Source organism: Aquarana catesbeiana, linkage group LG07 (genome assembly GCF_042186555.1).
Source record: "Aquarana catesbeiana isolate 2022-GZ linkage group LG07, ASM4218655v1, whole genome shotgun sequence".
Taxonomy (NCBI): domain Eukaryota; kingdom Metazoa; phylum Chordata; class Amphibia; order Anura; family Ranidae; genus Aquarana; species Aquarana catesbeiana.
Genome location: NC_133330.1, coordinates 292,841,676 through 292,868,876, shown reverse-complemented (window position 1 = coordinate 292,868,876; position 27,201 = coordinate 292,841,676). Strand labels below are relative to the sequence as shown.

Here is a 27,201-nt window from a genome sequence, read left to right as displayed (position 1 = left end):
TTTTTTTTTTTTTTTTTTTTTATATTATATTGCATCAGCAGTTTAATTAATATTGTTGCAGCAGGTTTTAACTATCACAAATTATCCTAGTTTATTGAACGCCAATTTCCAGGAAAAAAATACTTTATTGAATTTTATTGCACACAAACAATATAATACCCGATGGTTTTGGTAACATATAAAAGATGATATGCCAAGTAAATGCATAACATGTTAAGCTTTAAAATTACGCGTGCCTGTAGAAACAAACTATGGTACACCAAGTTATCCATAGGTGACGCTTTATAGGCTACCAGTTTGGAGTTAAATAGGAGGTCTGGCACTAGAATTATTGCTCTCACTCTGACGTTTGCGGTGATTACATGTGTGGTGCGATCACAGTTTATATATGCATGTGGGGGCACTTTAAAAAGATTTTTGTGTTTATTTTATTACAGGTCTCTTTACTGGGTTGTGTGTGTGTTTTTTCTTCTTCATTTTTTGCAATCACAAAGGATGAGCAACATTCCTCGAGATAACATGGATCAGGGCAGATCCTTTTTATGAAGAGATTTGGGGTCTATCAGACCTCTAGAGCTCTCCTCGGCGAGATTGGTTGGTTCGACCGGCTGCTTTAATAGCCAGTAATGGCTTGTAAACAAACCCAAACCAGAAGTTTCTTCTGTTTCTCTGATGTCACAGAGGCAAGGAAGGAATTTAGGTTCCCCCACTGCGCTTCACATTGGTCCTGGGCTTTTCAGTGGGACAGGAGAGTCCGGGAAAGCTTCCTTTTAATTGTTGCGTCACAATCTCAGACTCGGCCAATCAGAGGAAGCTTTGTATTAATTCACAAAATACAAAGCTGCCTATGAATGGCTGAGCGCCGCTAAACGAACTCTGCAGTGTTACGGGTGTGGGATGAGCAGTCTGTCTCACATTCAGAACCCAGCACTTCAGCTGAAGGTACATACAGCGCTTAGAGCCAGTGTACCACTTAGTGAAGGAAATAGTTTGATTGGTCCAAATAAACTTTTTAAAGTAACAGGAAATATTGAGATCAGCTTTAACACATGGACCACCAAAAAAAGAAAGTACAGGGCCTTTTTTTTTTTTTTTGTTTTTCCTCCGAAGTAAGTCATATTGCAATAGTGACAGGGTCACTGGTAAAGTAAAACTGAAATTACTTTTCTATACCTGTAATCAACACTCCAATCAGATTATAAAGCTTTTATAATTCTATCACCTTTTTTTAATGGTCGCATGTAAGTGGTCAAACATCTCTTGTTCTGATTAAGTTGTGTCCTGAAACTATATTAAGTATTTTATGTCACTAGCACAGAAACCCCTTCAGGTACTTCTTAAATCCCATCACTAAGAGCAAAAGTCCACTTCGGGCAGCTCTTAGCTCCCTCCCTATTTATTCCGGGCTTATTCTACAACCTACAACACAATCAAGCAATGTGCAGGCAAACCAGAGGCTGAATTGTAAAGCTTTTAAAAGCTAAAGTTTAAGTTCCTGGCATAGACATAGAGTCAAAGCCGCTACTCCTGGGATTAGGCAAAACCTTTATTCCTCTCTCAGCCCATTATATTTTTTAGCCTTTAGTATTTGGCAGCAGAAGCTAGTTTAATATTACCGAAAACAATAGTGTTATACCATACAAATGGGGTTCTGTCTCTGTTTGTACAACCATTCCATTTCTGTCTTTGTGATAAGAACCTGTCACTTTGTTCGTCTTCCTAAATATTGAAGCTGTGCTCATGGGCATCAAAAATGTGTGCTCTTCATGCCCACTGTGCTCCTTCAAGATACTGGGAGTATTAAGCAGTATGGTTCTCCAGACACAAGAACCACCACTGTGCTTTTAATTAAAATTACTTTAGCTTTTGGCAGGCTCTAAAACCATGGCAACGTATAAAGCAGGGGTTTTCAAATTCTCTAAATTCTCTAGCTTACTCTCCTTCAGACTTTAAGGGGGCTGAACTGTGGCCATTGGGAGTACAAAATGTCCCAGCATCAGTGGGAGTAAACAATCCCCCATCATTGGTGTCTTTGGGAGGAATTGTCCCCCATCATTGGTGTCTTTGGGAGGAGTTGTCCCCCATCATTGGTGTCTTTGGGAGGAGTTGTGCCCCATCATTGGTGTCTTTGGGAGGAGTTGTGCCCCATCATTGGTGTCTTTGGGAGGAGTTGTGCCCCATCATTGGTGTCTTTGGGAGGAATTGTCCCCCATCATTGGTGTCTTTGGGAGGAATTGTCCCCCATCATTGGTGTCTTTGGGAGGAATTGTCCCCCATCATTGGTGTCTTTGGGAGGAATTGTCCCCATCATTGGTGTCTTTGGGAGGAATTGTCCCCCATCATTGGTGTCTTTGGGAGGAATTGTCCCCCATCATTGGTGTCTTTGGGAGGAGTTGTCCCCCATCATTGGTGTCTTTGGGAGGAGTTATCCCCCATCATTGGTGTCTTTGGGAGGAGTTGTGCCCCATCATTGGTGTCTTTGGGAGGAGTTGTGCCCCATCATTGGTGTCTTTGGGAGGAGTTGTGCCCCATTATTGGTGCTTATATTGTGCTTCCATTCGTTGTCATCTGAGGTATCACTGTAGGAATTGCAGGAGAAAGGTGGTGGAAGGCAATACAAGTTTGTAATACAACTGCCGATATTTTTAAAGTCCAACTTGCCCTTTGATGAAAGATATATTCTCCATATCAGTCATATACTGTACATTGCAAGGATGCTGACTAACCTCATTGTAGGGTTTTACCTGCAGCTCCTCTGCTAAAAACTCAAGTTTTGCCTTCCAATTAGTCACTTCCTTATTCCTAAATGGGAGGGTCTGTCTTATGATTTCAGTATGATAGGTGTGAGCCAATCACACGAGCAGGAAATGACACTTCTAGGGTGTTTGTACATTTCGTACAGAATGCCTTCAGTGCTGTTTTTTAGGAAGCAACAAAACTAGATTTTTTTTTTTTTTTTTCGTCCGTAATTTTCGGATTTTGGATATATCAGACAGCTACAGATTGAAATTAAAAGGTGAGTTTGAATAACATTTAATTACAGAAAGTCTTGTAACCCAGCACTGATGCTACATGCAGTTTATGCAGTTCTAACAATCCCATGTATTGGTGAAGGAAATGGTTTATTTAGGCCAGCTTCACCCAAATGAAGGCGTTTAAGCTGGAGTTAGGCTTTAAAGTGGTATTAATGATTTGACTTTTTTTTTAAAAAAAGAGGGAGTCTTGGGACAGCCAAGGCTCTTGTGCACGTTTCTGGATCAAGAGGGAGCTCAGGCGAGTATTAGGGGGGCTGTGGGGGGAGCAGGACACAGGTTTTTTTTTTTTTTTTTTTACCTTCATGCAAAGAATGTAGGGGCAAGCTTGCTTGTATATTTTTCTTTTTTGATGGATGAATGGAAGACTTGATGTGCTGCCATGCACCTAATGGAACAAATAGAAGAAAATGGAAGTAATGGTATTGCACAGAGCTGTCTCTTACCTCCTCATCTGGGGTCCCCTGCCGGTGTTCTTGGCACCTCCTCTTCTGTGTCTGCCCCCATAGCAGCTTGCTTTGGAGGCATGCAGACACAAGAGGAGGATCGATGAATGCCAGCACTTGTGGGGGTATCCTCCTGAGCTGGGCTGTGTGCGTCTATGGAGACACACTGCAGCTAGGCCTGCCCCCTGCTCCCTCCTGACATGATTTGATTGACAGCAGCAGGAGCTCCCTCTGCCCATTGTGTCCTAGGAGAAGAGGAAGGAGAGAGAGCACTGCTGCAGATGGGATACAGTGCTGGATCGAGAGGGGACTTGGGTAAGTGTTTAGTGGGGGTGGCAATATATAACTACTGGGATAATTGCATCTAATCCAGGGATGGAATTAAGGTAAAAAAATGTCTCGACTTCAAAACCACTTTGAACATACTCGGGCCTGGAACAAAAGAACGGTAGGACCATCACACATAGCAACAAGCTCAGTTTAGTTTCGCTTTTTTCTGACATAATAAACCAAAAAACTTGTTTGCGGTTGGGAAAAGATGGCTTTATTTTTAAATTATCGGCATTGTGTATGTGTTTGTATGTGTGTATCTGTATTTTTTTTTTTTCTCTATTGGGAGAAGCGTTGATGTATACTGTATGTGAGCGTGTATGGGCACATGTGATGTCAGCGCTGGAGTTAATTGGCTGTATTAGCACAGCTCTCTTCTTTCCAAGAACTGGCACAGCAGCAGCCCAGAGCGTCTCCCCCTCCCTTTTGTGAAGTACGTGGCATAAGCAGCCCCTCTTCTACCCTGTAGAGATGACACAAGGATGAGGCTGCTGTCTTCTGCCCTGCTGGACAGAGGGACATACAGAGACAGAAGGTTGGTGACAGAAGATGAGAAGGGTACATGCAGGAGGAAGGTTGTGTTTAGGGAGTTAATCTTTTAGTGGCTGATTATCAACTGTGACCAGAACATAGAAATGGAAACTTTTTTTTTATTATTATTATTTATAGTGTAAGCGTTCTAAAGTAAGCTAGCAAAAATGAATCCGCCTTTGGTACTTTGAGAGCCTGTAGTGGTGTTTTGTGTGCTTACCTTGTACCTTCCTGTTAGTCTGACATCAGGTATGGATAAAGCCTGTTGAACTGATAGATGCATTTCTGCTACTTTTAGTGCTTGTGTATGTAATATAAAGACGACCACACACACTAAAATCTCTACAATCTCCTTTTAGAGCTGTCAACTATGTCATACAAAGTCCTGCCTGATTTGATACAGCAGATTGTATGGATTGTTTAGATGTGTCCTTGTATTACAATCGATAAAAATATATACTGCATTTCTGCTTTTTTTTTTGTGTGCATTTGTACGTTACTATTTATTATTATTATACGTGTATTATTGCTGTATATTACTAAAAATTCATTATTATTATACAGGATTCGTATGTAGTTCCAAAAGTTTGCACAGAGTTTTATAAAATAAGAACTGTGCAAGCTGTCGGCGCTATAAGGATCCTGTGTGATAATCGTGTAATGACCATACACTATATAAAATCTAATTATACAATCCCCTTTCCCTTTAGATCTGTCATAAACGATGTAGTTCAAAGATCTGCCTGATATGATACAAATTGAATGGATTTAGTAAGTCTGGGGGATTGTAAAGTGTATGTCCAGTTTTAAAGTGATACTAAAAACACACGTTGAATTTACATTATCCTTTTTATTTCTGTAATTATTTTAATAAACAAAACATCGAAGTACCTTTATCCTAATCGATATACAGCTGTCACATGACCCACATCTTTCCCAGCCTGTCTGCAGGGAAACATAAGCAGAAGGAGCTTCTAGTCTTCTGCTGCTGATCACATGTTCAAAAAAAAAAAAAAAAGCCTTTGGAAAGTAAGTTGGAGTAAAAATAAATATCAATAAACTGGTTTTAAATTGGCATACAAATATATACATATTTGAAATAAAATCTTTATTATTTTTTGGCAATAACATGGTGTGTTTGGATTTCTTCTAGTCTCATGCCGTGTCATGCCCCTCCAGCCTGTGTCTTAGGGGAAGGAGGTGAAGCCTCCATTAATCTACATGTAGTATTTCATTGTGTGTAGCTGGTTAGTGGGCATGGAGGAGGAGGGAGGGGGTGGGTGCTGTCATTTATCACCGTGTATTTATAGCCACATGGGCTGCTCATTCTATGCATGAAGGTAAAAAACCTGTGTGGAGTATTTCCCCCCCCCCCCCCAATACTTACCTGAGGCCCCCCCCCCCCCCCCCCCCCGATCCAGCGCTGTGCACCTTATTGGCTAAGACAGCAGTGGGGGCTCTTGCTACTGTCAATCACAGCCAGTGGACCAATGAGGAGAGAGCAGGGCCGAGCTGTGCTCCGTGTGTTAGTGGACACACAGAGCAGCAGCTCAGGAGCGAGCCTGCTCGGTTGCCCACATAGCAAGCTGCTTGCTATGGAGGCACTAGGCAGGAGGGAGAGGCCAGGAGTGCCAGTGGAGGATACAAGAATAGAAGGATCAGGGCTTTAGTGTGCAAAACCCCTGCACCGAGCAGGTAAGTATGACTTGTTCGTGATGGTGAAGAATTTTTTAAATAACAAAGTCATATGCTGAAATCCTGTGCCATGCAGGATGTGGCACCTTTTGCAGTTGTAATCACAGCTCTTTATAGATTTATAAAGATATCCTTTTAATGATCACACAACGATCCAACATGAAAGTCATACGACTTCTGATCCGACTTCGCCCTACGACTTCTATGCGACTTCAGTGAACGGGATCCGACTTTAATCCGACCATACCAGGCCCTTTGAATCTGGCATGGATCTTGAGGGGGGAACTCCAAAAAAAAAAAAAAAAAAAAAAAAAGGCGTAAGGGTCCTCCTGAGCTTGCAGCCCAGCAGGTCAGGACCCCCCACCAGATCATACCAGGCCACATACCCTAAACATGGGGAGGTGCTTTGGGACAGGGGGGCTCTGCGCCACCCACTCCAAAGCAGCTCGTCCCCATGTTGCTGGAGACGAGGGCCTCTTCCCGACAACCCTTGCAGACAGGGGGCTTATCAGAATCTAACAAGGGTGCTCCCAGATCCTGACCTCCCCCCTATGTGAATGAGCACCTATTCACCAGAAAAGTGTAGTTTTACAAAAGAGACAGTTTTGGGAAAGTCCTTTGTTAAAAATTAAGAATGACCCCCGTTGTAGCTCCGCTTCTCCGCCAATGACTTCTTCCTCTGACGTCCTCTCGGGACACGCTCCCCCTCCGGCTGCGTGCTCTGATAAGGGTCTGGTATGGCTTTTGGGGCATTTAATTAAAAAAAAAAATTGGGCACGGGGTTCCCCCTCGATCCTCAGAGCACAAGACGCATCAGTTAAGATGATCTGATTTGGATGCGACTTGCATTCAAATCAATGGGCTGAAATCGTGCCCAAGTCAGACCAGTTTAGACAGGTCTCATAGGAAACCATTGATTTTGACATGTTGTGCTCTCGAATTTGGAGCGCGGACCAGTGTGGACCAGCCTTTAAAGCCAAGCTCCCTCCCTCCCACTAGTGTAGTTTTAATTAAAGGTGTAGTTGTCTTTTAAGATCTTTAACAGACCAAAGGAGACCTGCTATTTCTTTGCCCGCCTCCATCATTGACAGTTATTATGACATGCTATGGGGGGGAGTGGCTATACTTTATTTTTATTTTTTCCATTCTGCCCTATGGGTGTAACTGTTGTAGGTATAGGGATATCATAAACCGTGTTCATAGAGGATTTTTGTTTTTTTAATATTGCATTGGTTTTATGTGGTGAGTCTAGAAGCCAATATTGCTTGGGGAGCAATGAAGGGAAAACGGCAGAAGCAGATTTATGTTGCCCTCTGATAAGCCTGGGTGTTGTAGGAAAATAATTTGCTGGTTCATGTAAAGACTGACACTGCTGAATGGATTGATGTTACCTAGGTACAGAACTATGAGAGTTCACATCCATTTATAAGATCTTAAGGGTGTAACAGAAATAGTCATCCCTTGGTGCAGTTGGTTTTTCTGGATTTATAGCCTAGTAATATGTATGTATGTATAAAAACATTGCTGCTAGGGAAGGGATGTACTCTTCTGCTCCCGGAGTGTGTGGTTACACCCTGTCTGAGGCTGCTGTACAAACCCCTCATACAAAGCAAAGCACCGATTTCCTTTCTGTGGTCTATTTACAGGACTCTGTGTCTGTATGTCTCAGGCTCTGATTATTCCTTTAGCTGTGGAGCATAGGGAATAAGTGTCCACCCATTGATAGAGTTAGAGAAAAGATTGTCATGGGTCCTGACATCCAAGCAAAGCATTTTCGGGTGGGTAGATGTCGCACCGTGTTTGTCGACGAGACATCGGTGTTTCTGTTGCCAACGTTAAAGGATAAGTTCACCTTTGTTCACTTTTTATTTATTTATTTTTTTATTTTATTTTTTCTAAATTCCAGCTCCCCTATGTACCAATATAGCAATCATGTACTTTTTTTGCAAAAATATCAAAGCTTTCCATAAAATTTGCAGACGCTTGCCTTACTGTCTTCCATCCATGATTCCAAACATATCTAGTGCTTCTGTCTTACTTCCTTAGACTTTATGTCATGACACAGGAAGGAGTTGACCATCTGACCTCATTAGCATACACCCTGCATCATCTACCCTCCTACCTACCCACCCATTCCCAGCTGCACTTTTTTAAATGAAATGCAATCAATCAATGATCACCCTTCTCACTAAATACACAATCAGATTGCATAGTGTATGGCCATCTTTATACAAGTACATAGGAGGGAGTGGACAAACACTCAGCTGTTAAACCCTGTTCACATCTCTGCATAGCGGGAACTCATTCTCACATGCGTTTTTTTTTTTTTTTTTTTTTTTGGGGGGGGGGGGGGGTTAAGGCAGGTGTTTAGGAGCATTTTCACTCATCACACGTAGGGCAGCCCATCGACCTGAATGCCTTACACGTACAATCGCCTCAAAGAAGCAAGAAGCTTCAGAACTCTTTTTTTTTTTTTTCCCCTTTAGAGTGGAGCTTGGTGCGTTTTTTTTTTTGTTTTTTTTTTTTTGTTTTTTGTTTTTCTGCGATTTTTGGTGCCGTGCCTTTCTGAAATGCAAGGAAATTCACAGATGTGAATGGAGCCTCATTGTTCTTGTGTTACCGCACCAACAATGTGCCAAAATGTCCCATAAGCCACATATAGCACAGCCCATTAAAATCAACAGGCTGCCCTATGGGTGTCACGGGAAAAACGAGCCACAAAACGTTCACTCCCACAAAAAAAAAAAAACAACAAAAAAAAAAAAAAAAAAAAAAGAGAACTCCAGGTTTTCACACAATTTAGTTAGTTTGTTTGGGCCAAGCTGGCTCAAACAAACTGTCTCTCACTAACCTATGAGGCTGCTGGATGTGTTATAAACTGTAAGTAGCTGTGGCTCCATATAGCATAGTGCACTGTGTGTTCTGAGTGCGAGCGGAGACTTCCTGTCTCATACAGGAACACAGGAGAGTCTACAGCAGCAGCGCTCAGCCATTCAGAGGGAGCGATTTATTCTGTCAATAAATACAAAGCTTCCTTTGGCTGAGTCAAAGGTGTGACATCATCAGCCCACCTCTCTGACTCAGCCAATCAGAGGAAGCTTTGTAATCATCAATGGAATACATCGCTCTCTCGAAATTGTTGAGCACCGCTGTTGTAGACTCTCCTGTGTTCCGGGTATGAGACAGGAAGTGTCTGCTCAGCCCCAGAAAACAGTGCAGTATGTAGCCAAAGCTACTTAATTTATACTGCACATTCAGCGGCCTCACTGGCCTGAACACAATTGTGTGAAAACCTGAGTTCTTCTTTAAACCACAAAATAATATACCTATGCTTAAAGCGGAACTTCTTCCAAAAAGGGAAATTCCACTTGTTAACATGTCTCTCACATTTGGCACTTTTTGGGTGGGAGCGGGTTTCTGGTTTTGACAGGTACACGCTCCCACTTTCGGTCAGATCGCCATGGTGATCTGAGCAGTTGTTTGACCCCCCCCCCCCCCCCCTGTACCTTTCTGGGACACATCACAGCTCCAGGAAGACTACTGCACCATTTACAAAGCACAGCGCGGCTCGCACATAGGCAGTAGCAAACCGGTTTCCCTTACCTGAGTTGCCAACACCTGGACACGACGCAGATTGAAGAATCGGCTCAGGCAAGGACATCGCTGGATCCCTGGACAGGTAAGTGTCCTAGTTTAAAGTCAGCAGCTTCATTTCCCCACCTCCGGCTCTCGCCCTCCACTCCCACTCCTCGCTGTCCCTTGTAAACACAGAAGTTTTCAGTGTTTACAAGAGATGGCTTTAATCTCAGCGGCTCCCAAAACTAACAAATCCCTGCACGCACGCATGGTGGGGACAGATCTGAGAGAGAGAGCATGATCTCCCTGCAAGGTGAGGCAGAGCTGCCTGCACGGGGAGGTGCTAGAGCAAGGCAAGGTAGGTAAGAGATGTGAGGAAGTTTTGGAGGGAGGGTTGAGGTTGCACACTGTGCATAATGCACCCCTAAACTCTGTACATAACACACTCCTGAACCCTGCACTCTGTACATAACACACTCCTGAACCCTGCACTCTGTACATAACACACTCCTGAACCCTGCACTCTGTACATAACACACTCCTGAACCCTGCACTCTGTACATAACACACTCCTGAACCCTGCACTCTGTACATAACACACTCCTGAACCCTGCACTCTGTACATAACACACTCCTGAACCCTGCACTCTACACTCTTTTCATAGTGCACTCCTAAACTTTTTACTATGTACACAATGCACTCCTAAACTCTGCATTCTGTATAGGGCTGGGAGATTTTCCTCCGAAAAAAAACCTGCGATTTCTTTTTTTTTTTTTTTTTTTTTTAAAAACTCGATTTACGATTCTAATCAGATTTTTTTTTTTATATTAAAAAGTGCAACAACAAACAAAATTTGTTGTGCTGTGTGATGTATGAGGCAATGAGCACATTGCTGTGTGATGTCATATGGCGGTGATGTCATATATATTGAGCACAGTGCTGTGTAATGATGTAATGTAATATAAGAAGGGTGAATATATGGAATGGGATGTGACTTCACTCCTCTGACGGATGATTCTTTCTTGCAGTGATCACATAGAGAACAAATTCTCATGAAGTACACCAATACACAGCCAGCACTCGCCCTCCCTTCTCTCTCTCTCTGCAGCCCGGGACTGTCCCTGTGATCCCCCCACCACCCTCCTCCTCCTGACATCACAACCCTCCCATATATAGCGGCGCTCCACCAACAGATCTAAGCCTCGCCCACTACCCCGCCTACCCACCCATGCACAGCGTCCAGCCTCGCCTGAAAAATCGTGCCCGCAGCTCCTCAGGACCGGCGTGGTGCTGATGGGGGAAAAAAAAAAATCTAAAAGAAATCGATTTTGAATCAATTTGACCTCTCAAATCGATTCAGATCGATTTTTTTCCCAGCCCTAATTCTGTACACACTGTAGCATAATCCTGAGCTCTACACCATATATGTAATGCACTATTAAACCTTGCACTCTGTACATAGTGCACCCCAGATACAACTGGCCCTTTGAGGGCAACCATACTGCTGATGCGGCCCATGATGAAATGGAGTTTGACACCCCTGTTCTACAAGGTAGTTAGTATAGGTGTAAAAGGGGGTGGGAGCAGTTTAAAGATTAGAAGTTTTTATCCTGGAATTCTATTTTAACTGATATGTTTGATTGACAAAATATTGCAACAAGGCTGGCATTCAGGCTTTGTCACCTGAGACTTTCCACCATACAGGGGGTCGCCTTGTTACAAACATCCGACTTATGAACGACTCCTAATTACAAACGGAGGGAAACAACAGGAAGTGAGAGGAAATCTACCCCTAGTAAGGGAAATTTACTCCTGTAAGAGTTACTATGGGAAATAGGTACCTCCACTGATGCTTTATCACCAAGGCTTGTTTCCACAACCACCCAAAATTATCATTGGGACAGAAAGTGAGGTGAAATCTTCTGAACAGGGGCACAGACAGCAAAACAAATATTGCAGGGGTGATAACCCTTCTCTATGCTATCCAGAAAGCTTAAAATAGTTTTTTTTGGCTGGAGCTACACATAAAAAAAAAAAAGGAACCTGTTCAGACTTACAGATTCAACTTAAGAACAAACCTACAGACCCGATCTTGTTTGTAACCCGGGGACCCCCTGTATATGGCATATGCTTAAGACCGGTGCTTGACTGGTTGGATGTTCTTTTTTGATGTATCCACCTCCTATAAATCTCCTGTTTGAAATAGATTTCTGGGAAACACACCGCAAGTGAACTATTCTCATCCTTCTGCAGAAATCTGCTTCAGACAAACCGGAAAAGTAGACTTTGTAATAAATAAACAGACCCTGGTAGTAGCTGAGCTGTGGGCTTTGAGGTTTGTCTAGGAGTATAATGTGAAGGTATTGGACTGGAAAAGCATTGACTTTTGTCTTTTTGGTTTTATGTGAAAATAATAAGGATTTGCAAACAATGAAGACTTTGTTATATGTCTTAAGGCTGATCTCCAGAGAACGCATTGTAAGTGATGATATCAGAGGACGACTGATAGATGAGCCTTGAAAATAAGCACCTTTGGAGGATTGGTTGCAATGTAACTATTGTGGCATTGATTATTGGGGGAGATGGTATCCCCATATTAAGCTTCGAAGTTTTATTCTCAAAGCTTAATTGAATAAACTGAAATTACGAACAGATTGTTTACTATGCACAGCTGCACCAGATTCTGTGTGCACAAGTTTTAGTACACCCCCCCCCCCCCCATATACATATATAGGAAGTGGCACCTTTTTAAAAGCCCTGATGGCAAAATTATGTTTTTTTCGTATATAATATACTGTATTTGCACATGTCTACTGTATGCTTCAAGTAATGGAGACTAATTTATCCAAGTTCTGGTTTATAAACATGTGAGGGTGTCTATAGCTAGATTTAAAGTGTTGTGGTTACAATCATAACAATTTCTAGTATCTAGGTGGTGTAATGTATATGCAACATCGCTAGCAAGACACACCATTGTATTTATGGTCAAAACAGACTATGAATGGAGGCATGATAAAAAAAATTGTAGCCATAGATGGGAATTTTTCTCCATGATGACGGAATGGATGTCTCTCAATCACAAAAACGTTAACTATTTCAGCCCCGGAAGATTTTACCCCCTTCCTGACCAGAGCATTTTTTGCGATACGGCACTGCGTCGCTTTAGCTGACAATTGCGCGGTTGTGCAATGCTGTACCCAAACAAAATTGACCCCCCCCCCACAAATAGAGATCTCTTTTTGGTGGTATTTCATCACCTCTGCGGTTTTTATTTTTTGCTCTATAAACAAAAAAAGAGCGACAATTTTGAAAAAAAAGCAACATTTTTATACTTTTTTGCTATAATAAATATCCCCCAAAAATATATATAAAAAACTACTTTCTTTCTCAGTTTAGGCCGATATGTATTCTTCTACATATTTTTGGTAAAAAAAAAAAAAAAAGCGTATATTGATTGGTTTGCGCAAAAGTTATAGTGTCTACAAAATAGGGGATAGATGTATGGCATTTTTATTATTATTTTTTTATTAGTAATGGCAGTGATCTGCGATGTGTGCGACGGGCGCGCCCGATAGGCGGCAAAGTCAAAGAGACGTACAAGTACGCACATTGGCCTGCCTGTGCCATTCTGCTGACGTACATCTGTGTGCAGCGGTCAGCAAGCGGTTAAAGTGTGTACCTAAAGTCCAAACTTTTTTTTTTTTGTAAAGTAGTCCAGGGTTACCAAATACACAGCAGGTGAAAAATCAACTTTCATAGTTGTCACCAGAAGAAAGGAATTGTAAACCGGGCACATACGTAACGATTTTTTTTCTCTGTGCTCTTGCGTTGAGCCTGTGTTATTCTGTGCCTATTAAGGGCTTGTTTTACGGGAGCTGTACTGAAAGTAATGCAAAAGTGAGCACAACTTTTTTTTTTTTTCTTACGCAAGTTCAGATTGCTTCTTTTTGATTAAGGCTGGGTTGACACTGCACCACGCTCTGGCTCACAGCAGGAATCCGGTGAATCCTCATCCAATTTACAATAGCGTGAACCCAGCTTAAAGGTAAGTAATGGATTCCGAGCAGAAGCAATGTGCTGTCATTGGGTTGTTGATGACAGAGCAGTGCAAACTGTCCAACATATACAGAAGGCTACAGACTGTTTATAGCAGAGGTGTCCAAACTTTTTAAAGAGGGCCAGATTTGATGAAGTGAACATGCGTGAGGTCCGACCATTTTTCCTGACATTCTTTGAACCATTAAAATTTGGTCTAAGTGTGTTTGTCCGAGCACTAATACACTGGCCAACAAGAATTCTGTTTGTGGTGAAGAGATGGGCGTGTTATTTGTATGTATATGTATATGTATATGTGTGTGTGTATGTATATAGATATAGATATAGATATATATATATATATATATATATATATATATATATATATATATATATCTATATACATACATACATACATAGATATCGATAAATAGATATATCTATATGTGGCCCCAAACCAATCCCAGAGCACTGTTCAGGACTAAGGATGAACTCGGGCGTCACTTTAAGGGGGAAGTATACAGGAGAATCTCCTGTTTACTCGGCGGCCTCTTTAATCCAAAGTCCCATCTCCTATAATGGACAGAACAGTCGTCCAATGGCAGCCCAGGAGACGGGACTACCTATTAGAGGCCGCCGAGTAAACAGGAGATTCTCCTGTATGCAATCTGACGGCGCTCGTCCTGGGGCCACAAAAGAAATATATCTATCTATCTATCTCTCCAAATTACCAGGGAGGCCTTATAACACCGGAACCCGGGCCACCATGCCTGATTTATAGGGATGACACCATTGACAAGAGTAATGTGGGCAGATGGATGAAGTTTAAATGGTGTCATCTCTGTAAACATTTTGGCCTTCTGTGGTTGTTGGACAGCTAGCACCTCTTCTTCATCAAGAACTCAATGACCGCATGTTAATTCTGCTTGGGATCCATTCTTTAGGCTCGGTTCACACATGGGCGGCACGACTTGCAGGTCGCCTCAGCGAGGCGACCTGCAAACGACTGCGGGGCGACTTGCGAGACGACTTCTGCATAGAAGTCTATGCAAGTCGCCCCAAGTCGCCCCCAAAGTAATACAGGAACCTTTTTCTAAGTCGGAGCGACTTGCGTCGCTCCAATTAGAACGGTTCCATAGCACAGAACGGGAGGCGACTTGTCAGGCGACTAGGTCGCCTGACAAGTCGCCCCAGTGTGAACCGAGCCTTACATGCAAGGAAAAAAAAAAGTACAAGAGTTGCTACGGAGGAAGAGTTAACCAACCTATGTAAATTAATAAAAAAATTACTTTTGGTAGAGCCCTTGTATTATAACTGTAGGGAAAGATGTTCTCAAGCTCTAAATTTGAGTGCTAACTGTACAGATGTGTGTTAGGGTTTCCAGTATGTATGTGCATTGCCCTCTATGAAACACAGGCTAAAGAAATGTCTGCAGTTAATGTGCCTGTCTGGTCATTTACGATCTGTGTAGACAGGTTTAGATACACACATGCCAGCGGTAGTCTCTCACTGTAAAGCTTTGGTTTAATGGTACGGTTTTATTTTTCAGGGTGCGGACTCTGGGTTTGTTCCAAGCATTCAGGATTTTGATAAGAAGCTTGCCGAGTCGGATGCTTACCTCCAGATATTAATTGACCAGATAAAGGTATGTTCAGCACTCTGATTACTCCATTCATTTTTTGTTTTACTTTTGCTGTATGTGTGTGTGATTGTTTGAAATGTTGGTAAAATATTATTGTGTAAGGTGTGATAAGGCAGGTTTCACCACCTTTTTAGGAAGGGTTAGATTAAAGCGATTGTAAAGTCTTGTTTTCTTTCTATAAAAATAATAAACATGTTTTATACTTACCTGCTCTGTTGCAGTGGATTTGCACAGAGCAGCCCAGATCCTCCTCTTCTCGGGTCCCTCTTCTGTGATCCTGGCCCTTCCCTCCTGTTCAATGCCCCCACAGCAAGCAACTCAGATATTGCCTTGCTAATATATTAGTGACATAATTACTGTCCTGTACATAGCCTGTGCAGAGAGCAAAGCTGTGGGAGGGACTCAGCGGCTCCACCCAATACAGGCTGCCTGCCAAAAAACTACATGGAGGGGTGGAGACAAGACCAGTCATCCTGTACAGGGAGAGAGAGCAGCAGAGAGTGGTCTTTATTACAGGGATCTCCAGCACTTTAAAACACTCCTTGGTCATCAATGATACTGAGGAATTGGGTCCTTACATTAATGCCCTGTACACACGATCGGACATTCTGACAACAAAATCCTGGATTTATTTCCGACGGATGTTGGGTCAAACTTGTCTTGCATACACACGGTCGCACAAATGTTGTTGGAAAGAATGCGGTGATGTACAGCACTTACGACGAGCCGAGAAAAATGAAGTTCAATAGCCAGTGCGGCTCTTCTGCTTGATTCCCAGCATGTGTGAAATTTTGTGCGTTTGGAATTGTGTACACACGATCGGAATTTCCAACAACGGATTTTGTTGTCAGAAAATTTGAGAACCAGCTCTCAAATTTTTGTTGTCGGAAAATCCGACAACAAATTTCCAATGGAGCCTAGACACGGCCGGAATTTCCAACAACAAGCTCACATCGAACATTTGTTGTCGGAAATTCCGACTGTGTATGTGGCATAAATAAATAAAGCTACATTTTAATTTGAAAGAAACATGATCTGCATGACTTTGATGCCAACCACTGTCCTCCACTGAGGCCCTGTCCTATTCACTGGCACTTTTTGATCTCTTAGCAGAGGCAAACATTATTCATTTTACTGTTTTTGTTCTATGATGACATTACGGTGACTAACACACAAACACTCAGTACTTTCAGGCGCTGTACACCTTGGCTTTGACCGCTTGTAACACTACAGTTCAGTCCCTGTTTATATCACAAAGTCAGATTCCAGGTGTATTTGTAGAAGCTGACTGCAAATCAGAACATTAAGTGCAGAGCACGGAACGATTGTGCAATTTCCTCAGCGCAGCAATTAGTGTCTTTATTGAGGATGTTAAAGCTGGATGCTGCAGCTGTAGGTAATGACCTGTGCTGGATCCTGAAGCCTTGGCTGCACCTCTATTAAAATGGGTGAGTTTCTGGTTAAGTGGTGGCTAAGTAGAGCAATATTGTCATAGTTTTTTAAATTGTACATATAAAGTATTTTAAATTATATGTTTAATTTAAATTATAAGTTAAAGCAAGCCTGTAATATAGTAGTAATCCTAACACCACGAAGAAAGTGGGTAGGTGAACTACAGGTGAAGGAGTGTAGCTTCCAGCTGTGGTTTTTTTTAGTGTATTTTAGTAGTGTCTGGCTTGGCCGTTCTCAGCTAGGGTTCAGTTTAAACCTAGGTTTCCTCCAAAGGTTGAGCTGTGGCTGATTGACTTCCCAATTAAGGGTGCCTGCATATTTTTGGGGTCAGTATCACTTGAAAGAGCTAGTGGCACAACACTAATGATATTTTTATCTGTTTCAAAGAGTGGCATTCTGATAATGATGGCATGGGGACATTCTTCCCATTTGCCATTTTTAGCAGGGGTTCCCCTAGACCTGATTTTATTTATTTTTTCCAAGGGTACATCTGGGGTGAAAAGGTTGAGAAAGGCTGGTTTGGTGTACCAGAAGTTGAATGAGCATGCTCAATCCCATGACCCTCAAGAATTCCTTTTGTTTAGCACTGTCAGGGACAAGAACATTTGGCTCGTCAGTCTTTTTTTAGCTTAATCTGGCTATTCATTTAGTAGAATTTCAAATGAATGTTTATACGATTATTTGTACAAAAATTTTAAGTACATTTGACAGCTTAATAAATGCTGCTTTACAATTAGTTAACATTTCCTTTTAACACTTGATTTGGGATTAAATGGATTTTACAGAATGAAAACCACATACACTGTAAGAGCCCTTTCACACTGGGGTGGGCTCGGCGTCGGCGGTAAAACGCCGCTATTATTAGCGGCGTTTTACCGTTGGTATGCGGCCGCTAGCGGGGGCGGCTTTACCCCCCCGCTAGCGGCCGAGAAAGGGTTAAATACCACCGCAAAGCGCCTCTGCAGAGGCGCTTTGCCGGCGGTATAGCCGCGCCGTCCTATTGATTTCAATGGGCAGGAGCGGTGAAGGAGCGGTATACACTCCGCTCCTTCACCGCTCCAAAGATGCTGCTGGCAGGACTTTTACCGTCCTGCCAGCGCTCGCTCCAGTGTGAAAGCCCTCGGGGCTTTCACACTGGAATGAAAGTAGCGGCACTTTCAGGTCGGTTTGCAGGCGCTATTATTAGCGCAATAGCGCCTGCAAACCGCCCCAGTGTGAAAGGGCTCTTAGAAAATTAATTCCATTCTGTTCCTTCAAATTTTCTTGACGCTGTGGACAAAAACAAATTACGAGTTGACCACGCTAATGATTAGGAAATCAAATGCATGTTCTTAAAACCAAAAATTTTGACCGATTTTGATCTGTACACCTGCTGCACCCATTGAAAAAAAAATGCCCAAAAATCTACTAGTGTATATCCAGCTTTAGCTGTATGCTTTCTTACTGGAATGCAGTGCTTGAAATGTTTTCACTGAAAATGGGTGAAAAACTTTAACTTTGGTTTGTACCGTCCATAACAATACTCTTCAAATGTCCTGAGCTTTAACCACCTCCTGCCCCCCCCCTCCCGTATTGACAATTGATGAGCGCAAGGTGGCTCTCTCGTTCTGGGATGTCATATGATGTTGTCAAACTCTCGCTGCACTTGCGCGCCTGTGGCGATTGGCGGTGTGCATCACCGATCTGGGTTAAAAGCTGATGACAAGGCACTTTACCCATGTGATCAGCTTTGTCCAGTCACAGCTTATCACGTGTAAACAAGGACATGCCAGTTATCGGCATTCCTTTTCTCACACTGACAGCATGTGAGGAGAGGAGAGCCGATCAGCAGCATTTCCTCACAGAGGACATTTGCACAGATAATCAGGGCACTGATTATCAGTGTAGTCCCAACAGTGCCCAGAGTGATGCCAATCAGTGCCTATAAGTACCACCTATCAGTGCTGTAAACCAGTGCTGCTGATTTGTGCTTCCTCATCAGTGCCCATCAGTGAAGGAGAAAAATTACTTATTTACAAAATTTTATAACAAACGAAAATTAGTTTTTTTTGCAAAAAAAAAAAAAAACCCAGTGTTAATTAAATGCCACCAAAAGAAAGCTCTGTCTAAAAACCATTATACCAATTTCCTTTGGGTACAGTGTTGCATGACCATGCAATTGTCATTCAAAGTGCCACAGCGCTGAAAGCTGAAGATTGGTGTGGGCAGAAAGGGGGTGAAAGTGGCCAGTATTGAAGCGGTTAAAGTTTATGCAAAGGCAATTTTTTATTTTACAATGGAAAAGGTTAGACCCATTTGCCAACTTCTTATTGCGTTCTGTGTTTCGGCTGGAGGATCCTTTCCGCTTTATTTGTCCTGGTGACTATTGTAACAGCCGGAAACCTTTTGAGCTGTCACCTGAGCAAGAAGTAAGGTAAAAGCAAATTCTATGACAACGGTCCAAAATGGGTATTCTGTTATTTTAAGATTTCCGGTGTATCTGTTGCAACTCAGAATATGAATGGAAGTGACACCGATAGCAGCAAATACATTTATAGGGTGTTTAACCCTTCTATATATTACAACTAAAATTGTTTTGGCTTTACTTTTACTGTAATTGATTTTTTGAAAGACATTGGGCAAGAATGTTTGCTGCACTGGCCAATATAAACTGTAAAAGAACTAAGAATGAATGCTTCTGAACATCTGTGGTTATTTTCCTGTAGAGCAAGCCTGTAAGCCATCTCCAACAAGAGCAGTCAGGCTTGGTATATTAGAGCATCAGGGTCACTTGCCTTAGATCTCTGCCAGTCTATTTTTTCTGGAGCCTTTGAGGTTGTTAAATGGCTTAGGTGTGTTTTAGTTTTTTTCAGGGCTGGAATACATTGTTTCCATTGGGACTTTGAGGTCAGAGCCTCATGCTGCAAGTACTTGATGGCTTCAGAGATGTTAGAATAAACGTGCAATATATCGCTGCAGTTTATGCCATTTGCCTGTTTTTTTTTTCCATTTTTTCTTCAGATACCCTCTACAAGTACAAATAAAATACTTGCTCCACCATAAATGCTCTTGGCCCCAAGTGGGCTGACAACACACAACATTTATGAAGAGTGGTGTCAGACCTGCCCAGTTCTCTTTGGCTAAACTACTTGGTCCATCCCACTGAATTGTCCTCTAAAGTATAGGCACAAATTGATTTGTAGGTTTTAAGCTGACTATACATGTAGTACTTTTTTTTTTTTTTTTCTTTTCAACCAGAAGGTTGAATGATGAACATTCACAGATTCTTGCATCCACGCAAGTGATGTGGATGTAGGAATCTCCCCTGCTGCGCTATTGTATTCAAACAGCGGGCACTCCCCACCCCCATCAGAATACACTAATTGGCTGCCATTGGCTACAGTCGCTGATCGAGTGCTGGTTTTCCAGCAGTACCATTCAACAGAAGCCAGTCTGTTGAATAGAAGCTTCTGTGAATAGACAGGGGTACACACAGAGTGAAATTAAGGGGTTTCTATACTTTTCATGTTTATTTATATTGGTTTGTATATGAATGTTAATAGTATACAGTAAAAACTTTGAGAGTGTTTTGTAAGACCAGCAAAATGTTTAAATACATTTTGACTTGATACACAAGCAATGTCTTTATATACAAGTAGCATCATGTCACAACTGAGCATAAAAGAGAGGTGCAAGTGTAGCAATATAGTTACATTTAATGAAGGTACGACATTTAGCAACTTGCCTGTATACTTAGATGTGCCTCTTTTAATCCTCAACCATGTGAGTTGCTAAATGTTGTACCTTCATTAAATGTAACCATATTACTACACTTTGAGGCGCCTCTCTTCTCTTTAAGGCCCCTTTCACACGAGGCGGACTCCGCTTCCACGGAGCCCGCCTCTGTCCGCCGGCTCAGCGGGAGATCAGTCCGTTGATCTCCGCTGAGCCGGCGGATGACAGGTCCCTCTCTGCTCACTGAGCGGGGAGGGGCTTGTCAGGCACCGCTGCCGCCTATGGAGGGATCGGATGAAAACGGACAGCATGTCAGTTTTCATCAGATCTCACCCGATCCGCCAGCGATAGACCTGGACGTAGGGCCATCCGTCTGCTTTTAGCGGATCGGACCGGGTCGGATGTCAGCGGACATGTCTCTGCTGACATCCATCGCTCCATAGGCTAACATGGAGCGCCCGTTCAGGTCCGCCGTCAAAACTGACAGGCGGACCTGAACGGTCTGATCGTGTGAAAGGGGCCTAATACTCTGTAGCTCCTGATGGATTTTACTTCTAATCCCCTTGTGGAGGCTTCCATTTGTGGATGGAAATTTTATGGTTACACAACCTGGTCACATTGCTATAATCTTTTTTTTTTTTTTTTTTTTTTTTTTTTTTTTTATATGGACTATAAACTGAAGGACCTATGAATAAATGGTTGTGGAACGAATCATTTGAGTTTCCATTATTTGTTATGGGGAAATCTGCTTTTATATATAAGTGCTTTGTATTACAAGCATGTTTCTGGAATGGATTATGCTTGCAATCCAAGGTTTTACTGTATTTGACAATAAATAGGAAGATCTTCACAATATACTTTGCGAACATGTATGCTCTAATTTTATCCAGGTCATGGTAATCTAGTATCGGTCACATTCAAGTGGACTTGTTCTGTGATGTGAAGACGTTTCATTGCTTTTGTAAGCCACGTCTTCAGTTCCAATGAACCTCAGGAATATACCCCATTTATATCAAAACAGGTAACACAAACACAATAACTTAATCATCATGAAATGTGTAGATCAGGTTTTCTCAACCAGGGTTCTTCCAGAGGTTGTAAGGGGTTCCTTGCGCAATGAGCAAGTTCTACCTTTCACATAAGTTCCTACTGACACCATTGATCTTTTTAACTATCTGTAAGGGGGTCATTCTTCCCAATGACCACAAATGTAAGGAGCATTCTTCCACTGACCATAACACTTAATGTATCAGGAGTTGTAGGTAGAGTCATTTTTTATCAGGGTTCCCTGAGACCGGAAAGTTATTTCAAGGGTTCCTCCATATAGAAAAGTTTGAGAGAGGCTGGTGTAGAAGTTGACTGTCCAAGAACAGGATGGGAGGTGTGAACCTTTTTGAAACCATCCTATTTCTAGTTAGAAAATCCCTGAAGCCAAGGATGGGATTATGAACTAGAACAGAGTGGTTCCACAACTTTCACACCTCCCATCCCGTTCTTGGAAAAATCAACATTTACCCCTTCCATGGTGTAGCTAAGACACCATGTCTTAGCTACATGTGTGGATATAAATGCTAAGGTATGTTCTCGACACTCATTGGAACTGAAGACGTGGCTTGGAGAATCTATGGAACCTCTTCAAGATTTCAAAACCAGTCCAGCTGAATGTGACCTACTACTACTACCTCTGAATGATTGTCTTTGGTTGCCCGATAAAGGATAATCATTCACACTGCAGCATTATATTGTCATAGGGCGATGTGTGTGTTCCTGTATGCTTTCTGAGAGTCTTATAACAACACAGCTAAACATAGACACCTCACGTTTTACTACTTGTTGGGAAACACTTTGGGGTGCCTTGTTAACATTTACTTTTGGTTTTACTGTTTGTGCCAGTGTTTTTTGTTTGCCTATTGAATTTACCTGCTATACAGGTTTATCTGCTTTTTAATGCTTATTTTTATTTTTGGAACTTGTTGACTCCCAGTTATTTGATGACAAGATCCAGAACTGCAAAGATGATGAACAGAGAAAGGTTAGTATGTTTGTATCCAAATTAGAATTATTTTTAAATTGTTACTTGATTGTCATGGATCCTGTGAAACTGGAAATTGAGTCTGGGTGTAGTGGCTGCAAACTGCAAATATGTGGCTATAGTTTTGTAGTCACTTCTGTTCTTGGGACAGAAGTGACATTACATTTACAGTTGGGATGGATCACGTTCCAGGCCTCCTCTGTCTTTTGGTTCGTCATGTCCCAGCTTTTACCCCTCCTGTTTTCTTTTGTTGGTTGGGTAAACTTTTGCTATAATATGCAAGTATGCACACCATTCTTGGTGATGTGTCATACACCTTCCTCCTTCTGTGGTGTCCTCTTGAGGTTGCAGAATCTACAATTCCCCTCGTGTATGGCCTGCCTTACAACCCCAATTCCAAAAAAAAGTTGGGACGCGGTGTACAATCTACATAAGGCTTTATTCCCACGAGGCGGATCCGCCGCCACGGAGTCAGCCTCTGTTTGCCAGCTCAGCGGGAGTTCTCTCCATTGATCTCCGCTGAGTCGGTGGATGAGAGGTCCCTCTCTGCTCACTGAGCGGGGAGGGGCTTGTCGAGCGCCGCTGGTTGCTATGGAGAGATCGAACGAAAACGGACAGCATGTCCGTTTTCATCAGATCTCCCCCGATCTGCTAGGGACAGATGCAAACGTAGGGCCATCCGTCTGATTTTAGCGGATCGGACCGGGTCGGATGTCAGCGCACATGTCACCGCTGACATCCGTCTCTCCATAGGCTAACATGGATCACCCATTCAGGTCCGTCGACAAAACTGACAGGCAGACCTGAGCGGTCCGACAGTGTGAAAGGGGCCTAAAAACAGAATGTACCGATCTGCAAATGTCCTAAACCGATATTTTATTCACAATAGAAAAAAAGAAAACATATCAAATGTTGTCTAAGAAAATGCACCATTTTAGGAAAAAATAAGTTAATTTTAAAATTGATGGGTAACACATCTCAAAGTTGGGACAAGGCAACAAAAAGCTGGCAAGCAAAGTGGTACTAACCAGAAAGAACAGATCAGTAACATGATTGGCTATATAAAGAGAATCTTAGCGAGTCAGAGTGTCTCAGATGTACAGGTTAGCAGAGGTTCACCAATCTGTGAAAAGCTAAAATTTTTTGCAATTTCAGAATAATTTTCCTCAATGTAAAATCACAAAGAATTGAAATATATCATCTACTGTACATAATATCAAAAGATTCTGAAAATCTGGATAAATCTGTGTGTGCAAGAGACAAGGACAAAATGCAATATTTGATGCCCGTCGTCTTCGGGCCCCCAAACAGCACTGCATTAAAAACCGGCATCATTCTGTGATGGACATCACTGCATGGACTCCAGAATACTTCCAAAAATCATTGTCTGTGAACCGCATACTGCATCTGTGATAACAGCACGACTTCGTAGTAGAAGAGTCTGAGTGCTTAACTGGCCTGCCTGCACTCCAGATCTTTCACCAAAATATTTGGCGCATCTTGAAGCAACCAAAAAAATAGGACAAAGAAGACCCGGGACTGTTGCGCCGTTGGAATCGTATACAGGGTGGATATAAATCGATGATTTTTTTTTATTATTAAATTTTTTTGATTTACATCAGATTTTTTGGATTTAACCACTTAAGGACTAGCCTCGTTTTGGATTTTAGGTGTTTACATGTTTAAAACAGGTTTTTCTGCTAGAAAATTACTTAGAACCCCCAAACATTATATATGGTTTTTCTTCTAACACCCTAGAGAATACAATGGCGGTCATTGCAATACTTTTTTTTGCACCGTATTTGCGCAGCGGTCTTATAAGCGCACTTTTTTTGGAAAAAATTCACTTTTTTGAATAAAAAAATAAAACAACAGTAAAGTTATTCCAATTTTTTTTTTATATTGTGAAATATAATGTTACGCCAAGTAAATTGATACCCAACATGTCATGCTTGAAAATTGCGCCCGCTCGTGGAATGGCGTCAAACTTTTACCCTCAAAAATCTCCATAGGCGACGTTTAAAAAATTCTACAGGTTGCATATTTTGCGCTACAGAGGAGGTCTAGGGCTAGAATTATTGCTCTCGCTCTACTGGTCGCTGTGATACCTCACATGTGTGGTTTGACCACCGTTTTCATATGCGGGCGCTACTCGCGTATGCGTTCGCTTCTGCGCGCGAGCTCGTCGGGACAGGGGGGTTTAAAAAAATTTTTTTTTTTATTATTTATTTTAAAATATTTTATTTATTTTTACACTGTTTAAAAAAAAAAAAAAATGTGTCACTTTTATTCCTATTACAAGGAATGTAAACATCCCTTGTAATAGAAAAAAGCATGGCAGGACCTCTTAAATATGAGATCTGGGGTCAAAAAGACCTCAGATCTCATATTTACACTAAAATGCAATTAAAAAAAAAAAAAGTCATTTAGAAAAATGACATTTGAAAAAATATGCCTTTAAGATGCGTGGACAGAAGTGACGTTTTGACGTCGCTTCCGCCCAGCAGTATCTTGGAGACGAGTGAGCGCCATCTTGGCCTCACTTGTCTCCAGACACACCAGGCAGAAGGACACGATCGCCTCCGCCGCTACCGACGGCTCCGGTAAGCGGCGGAGGGCACCGGATCGCGGCGGGAGGGGGGGGCCCTCTCCCGCCACCGATAAAAGTGATCTCGCGGCGAATCCGCGCAGGGACCACTTTTATCTGAAAGCCGGGCCGCCGCACGAAAACGGGGATACCGGGGTTATGGCAGCTAGCTGCTGCCATAACAACGATATCCCCGTTCAAACTTAGGACGTATATATACGTGCGGCGGTCGGGAAGTGGTTAAAGCGGAGTTCCACCCTAAAGTGGAACTTCCGCTCATCGGATTCCTCCCCCCCTCTGGTGTCACAATTGGCACCTTTCAGGGGGGAGGGGGGTGCAGATACCTGTATTATACAGGTATCTGCACCCACTTCCGGGAATAGCTAGCCGCAAAACCCCCGCCCACCCCCGTTGTGTTGTGGGAAATACACAGTTCCCACAACACAACGGGGACCAGTCTAGACCCGCAGCGCGACTCGAGCATGCGCAGTAGGGAATCGGGCAGTGAAGCCGCAACGCTTCACTTCCTGATTCCCTCAGTTAGAATGGCGGCGACAGCACCCGAGGATCGAGGGACGGTTCGATCTCGGGTGCCGACATCGCTGGACCCCGGGACAGGTGAGTGTCCTTATTTTAAAAGTCAGCAGCTGCAGTATTTGCAGCTGCTGACATCTAAAAAATTTTTTTTGTGAAACTCCGCTTTAAATCGATTTGTTTGTATTTTCAAATTTATTTTAATAAAATGCTTTTGGAGTAAAAATCTATTTAAAAATAGTTTTTTATTTAAGATACATTAATAATTTTGTTTATTCAGCATGACACGGAGCTTAGTTATGTAGCATGAGGCTGTATATTCTGCAATATTTACATTTTTGGTAAACTCATTCAGTGAATCCAAGCTATGCAAGCTGAGATAACATAAATTGCAGTGATGCATTCACACAATTTCACAGTAGCTATGAGATAAAACAAAGTTAAGGAATATTTCTTTATCCCATTGTTTTGCAAATCTATGTACACTACAAACTGTATGATTGAATTGGTTCTGATATCACTGTTTGCTAACCTGGCAGCTTATTATTCTAAATAGGAAACCTTAATTTTGTTTGCAAATATTAAAGATTCTAATTACCAGCAAGAATAAGTCCTTAGATTTAAAGAGTACCTGTCATTTCAGATCCATCATGGCAGCGCCTGTTAGCGGGCATCCACTCACCTGCTGCCACCACGTCGCTCACCTTGTTGTGTCCTTGCCGCATCACCAACCATCCCATTAAAGTGAATGGGACTGTCGGTGAGTCAACAGCGGGTCAGAGGAGGAGCCGCTGCAGGACAAAGATGATAGTTGCTCTTTAAAAAGATCCCAGATGTTTACAGAGAGTGTTGATAAAAGAAGAGAGGTTGCTACACCTCGCTAAACATGGCCTTGTCCCAACTTGTCCCAACATTTTTGATATGTGTTGCTGCCATTAATTTAAAAATTACCTTATTTTTTTTTTTCTTAAAATTGTACATTTTTTTTAGTTTTAAACGTTTGATATGTTTTCTATTGTGAATGAAATATGGGTTTATGAGATTTGAAAATCCTTGCACTTCTGTTTCTATGTAGATTTTACACAGCGTCCGATATTTTTTGAAATTGGGTTGTACAGTATATACACACGCCAATGTGTTTCTGCTTCTAGAAAGTCTTATTGCAGCATTTTCCTGAAAAGTATGTCAACTTTTATATTACTCCTTATTGTATATCCCAGTAAAGCCCCCCTTGGATTTCCTATAGCTTCCACTTTGCTTAGTAAGTGAAATATTTCTCGATCCGTCTGCATATATTCCACACTTGCGGTGATGTTATTAATGTCTTCTGAGAAAGTTTTAACTCGTTCCATGGAGATTTCACTGCTAAATGATATGCAGCTGTTCCTTGCACGCAGGTTGATCCTTTGGGGCTAATTATGTGTCAATTAGACGTGACTCTTACATCAGGTGTCATTGCTAATTTCATATTTGCATTATTCAATTTTATTCAACAAATGGTGTGGCTCTAGTACTCTTGTGTCAGTTTGTCTGTATCCTCAGGTGTCTATTTGGCTGTAGTTTGTTTTATTCAAGAGGCATGATTCCTGATGTA

At 42.1% G+C, this 27,201-nt stretch overlaps 1 protein-coding gene across 7 annotated transcripts in view; it reads left to right on the top strand.

The window, feature by feature from the left end:
• OSBPL9 (oxysterol binding protein like 9) overlaps nucleotides 1-27,201 on the top strand; it is a 256,194-nt gene that overhangs the window by 133,696 nt on the left and 95,297 nt on the right. For 5 of the 7 annotated variants that reach the window (XM_073593546.1, XM_073593543.1, XM_073593544.1 and 2 more), the window contains 2 exons: nucleotides 15,196-15,291; nucleotides 22,439-22,486. In XM_073593546.1, the coding sequence (XP_073449647.1) occupies nucleotides 15,196-15,291; nucleotides 22,439-22,486 (144 nt within the window). The remainder of the gene's footprint in view (nucleotides 1-15,195; nucleotides 15,292-22,438; nucleotides 22,487-27,201) is intronic. The other 2 variants (XM_073593547.1, XM_073593545.1) reach the window with 1 other exon arrangement.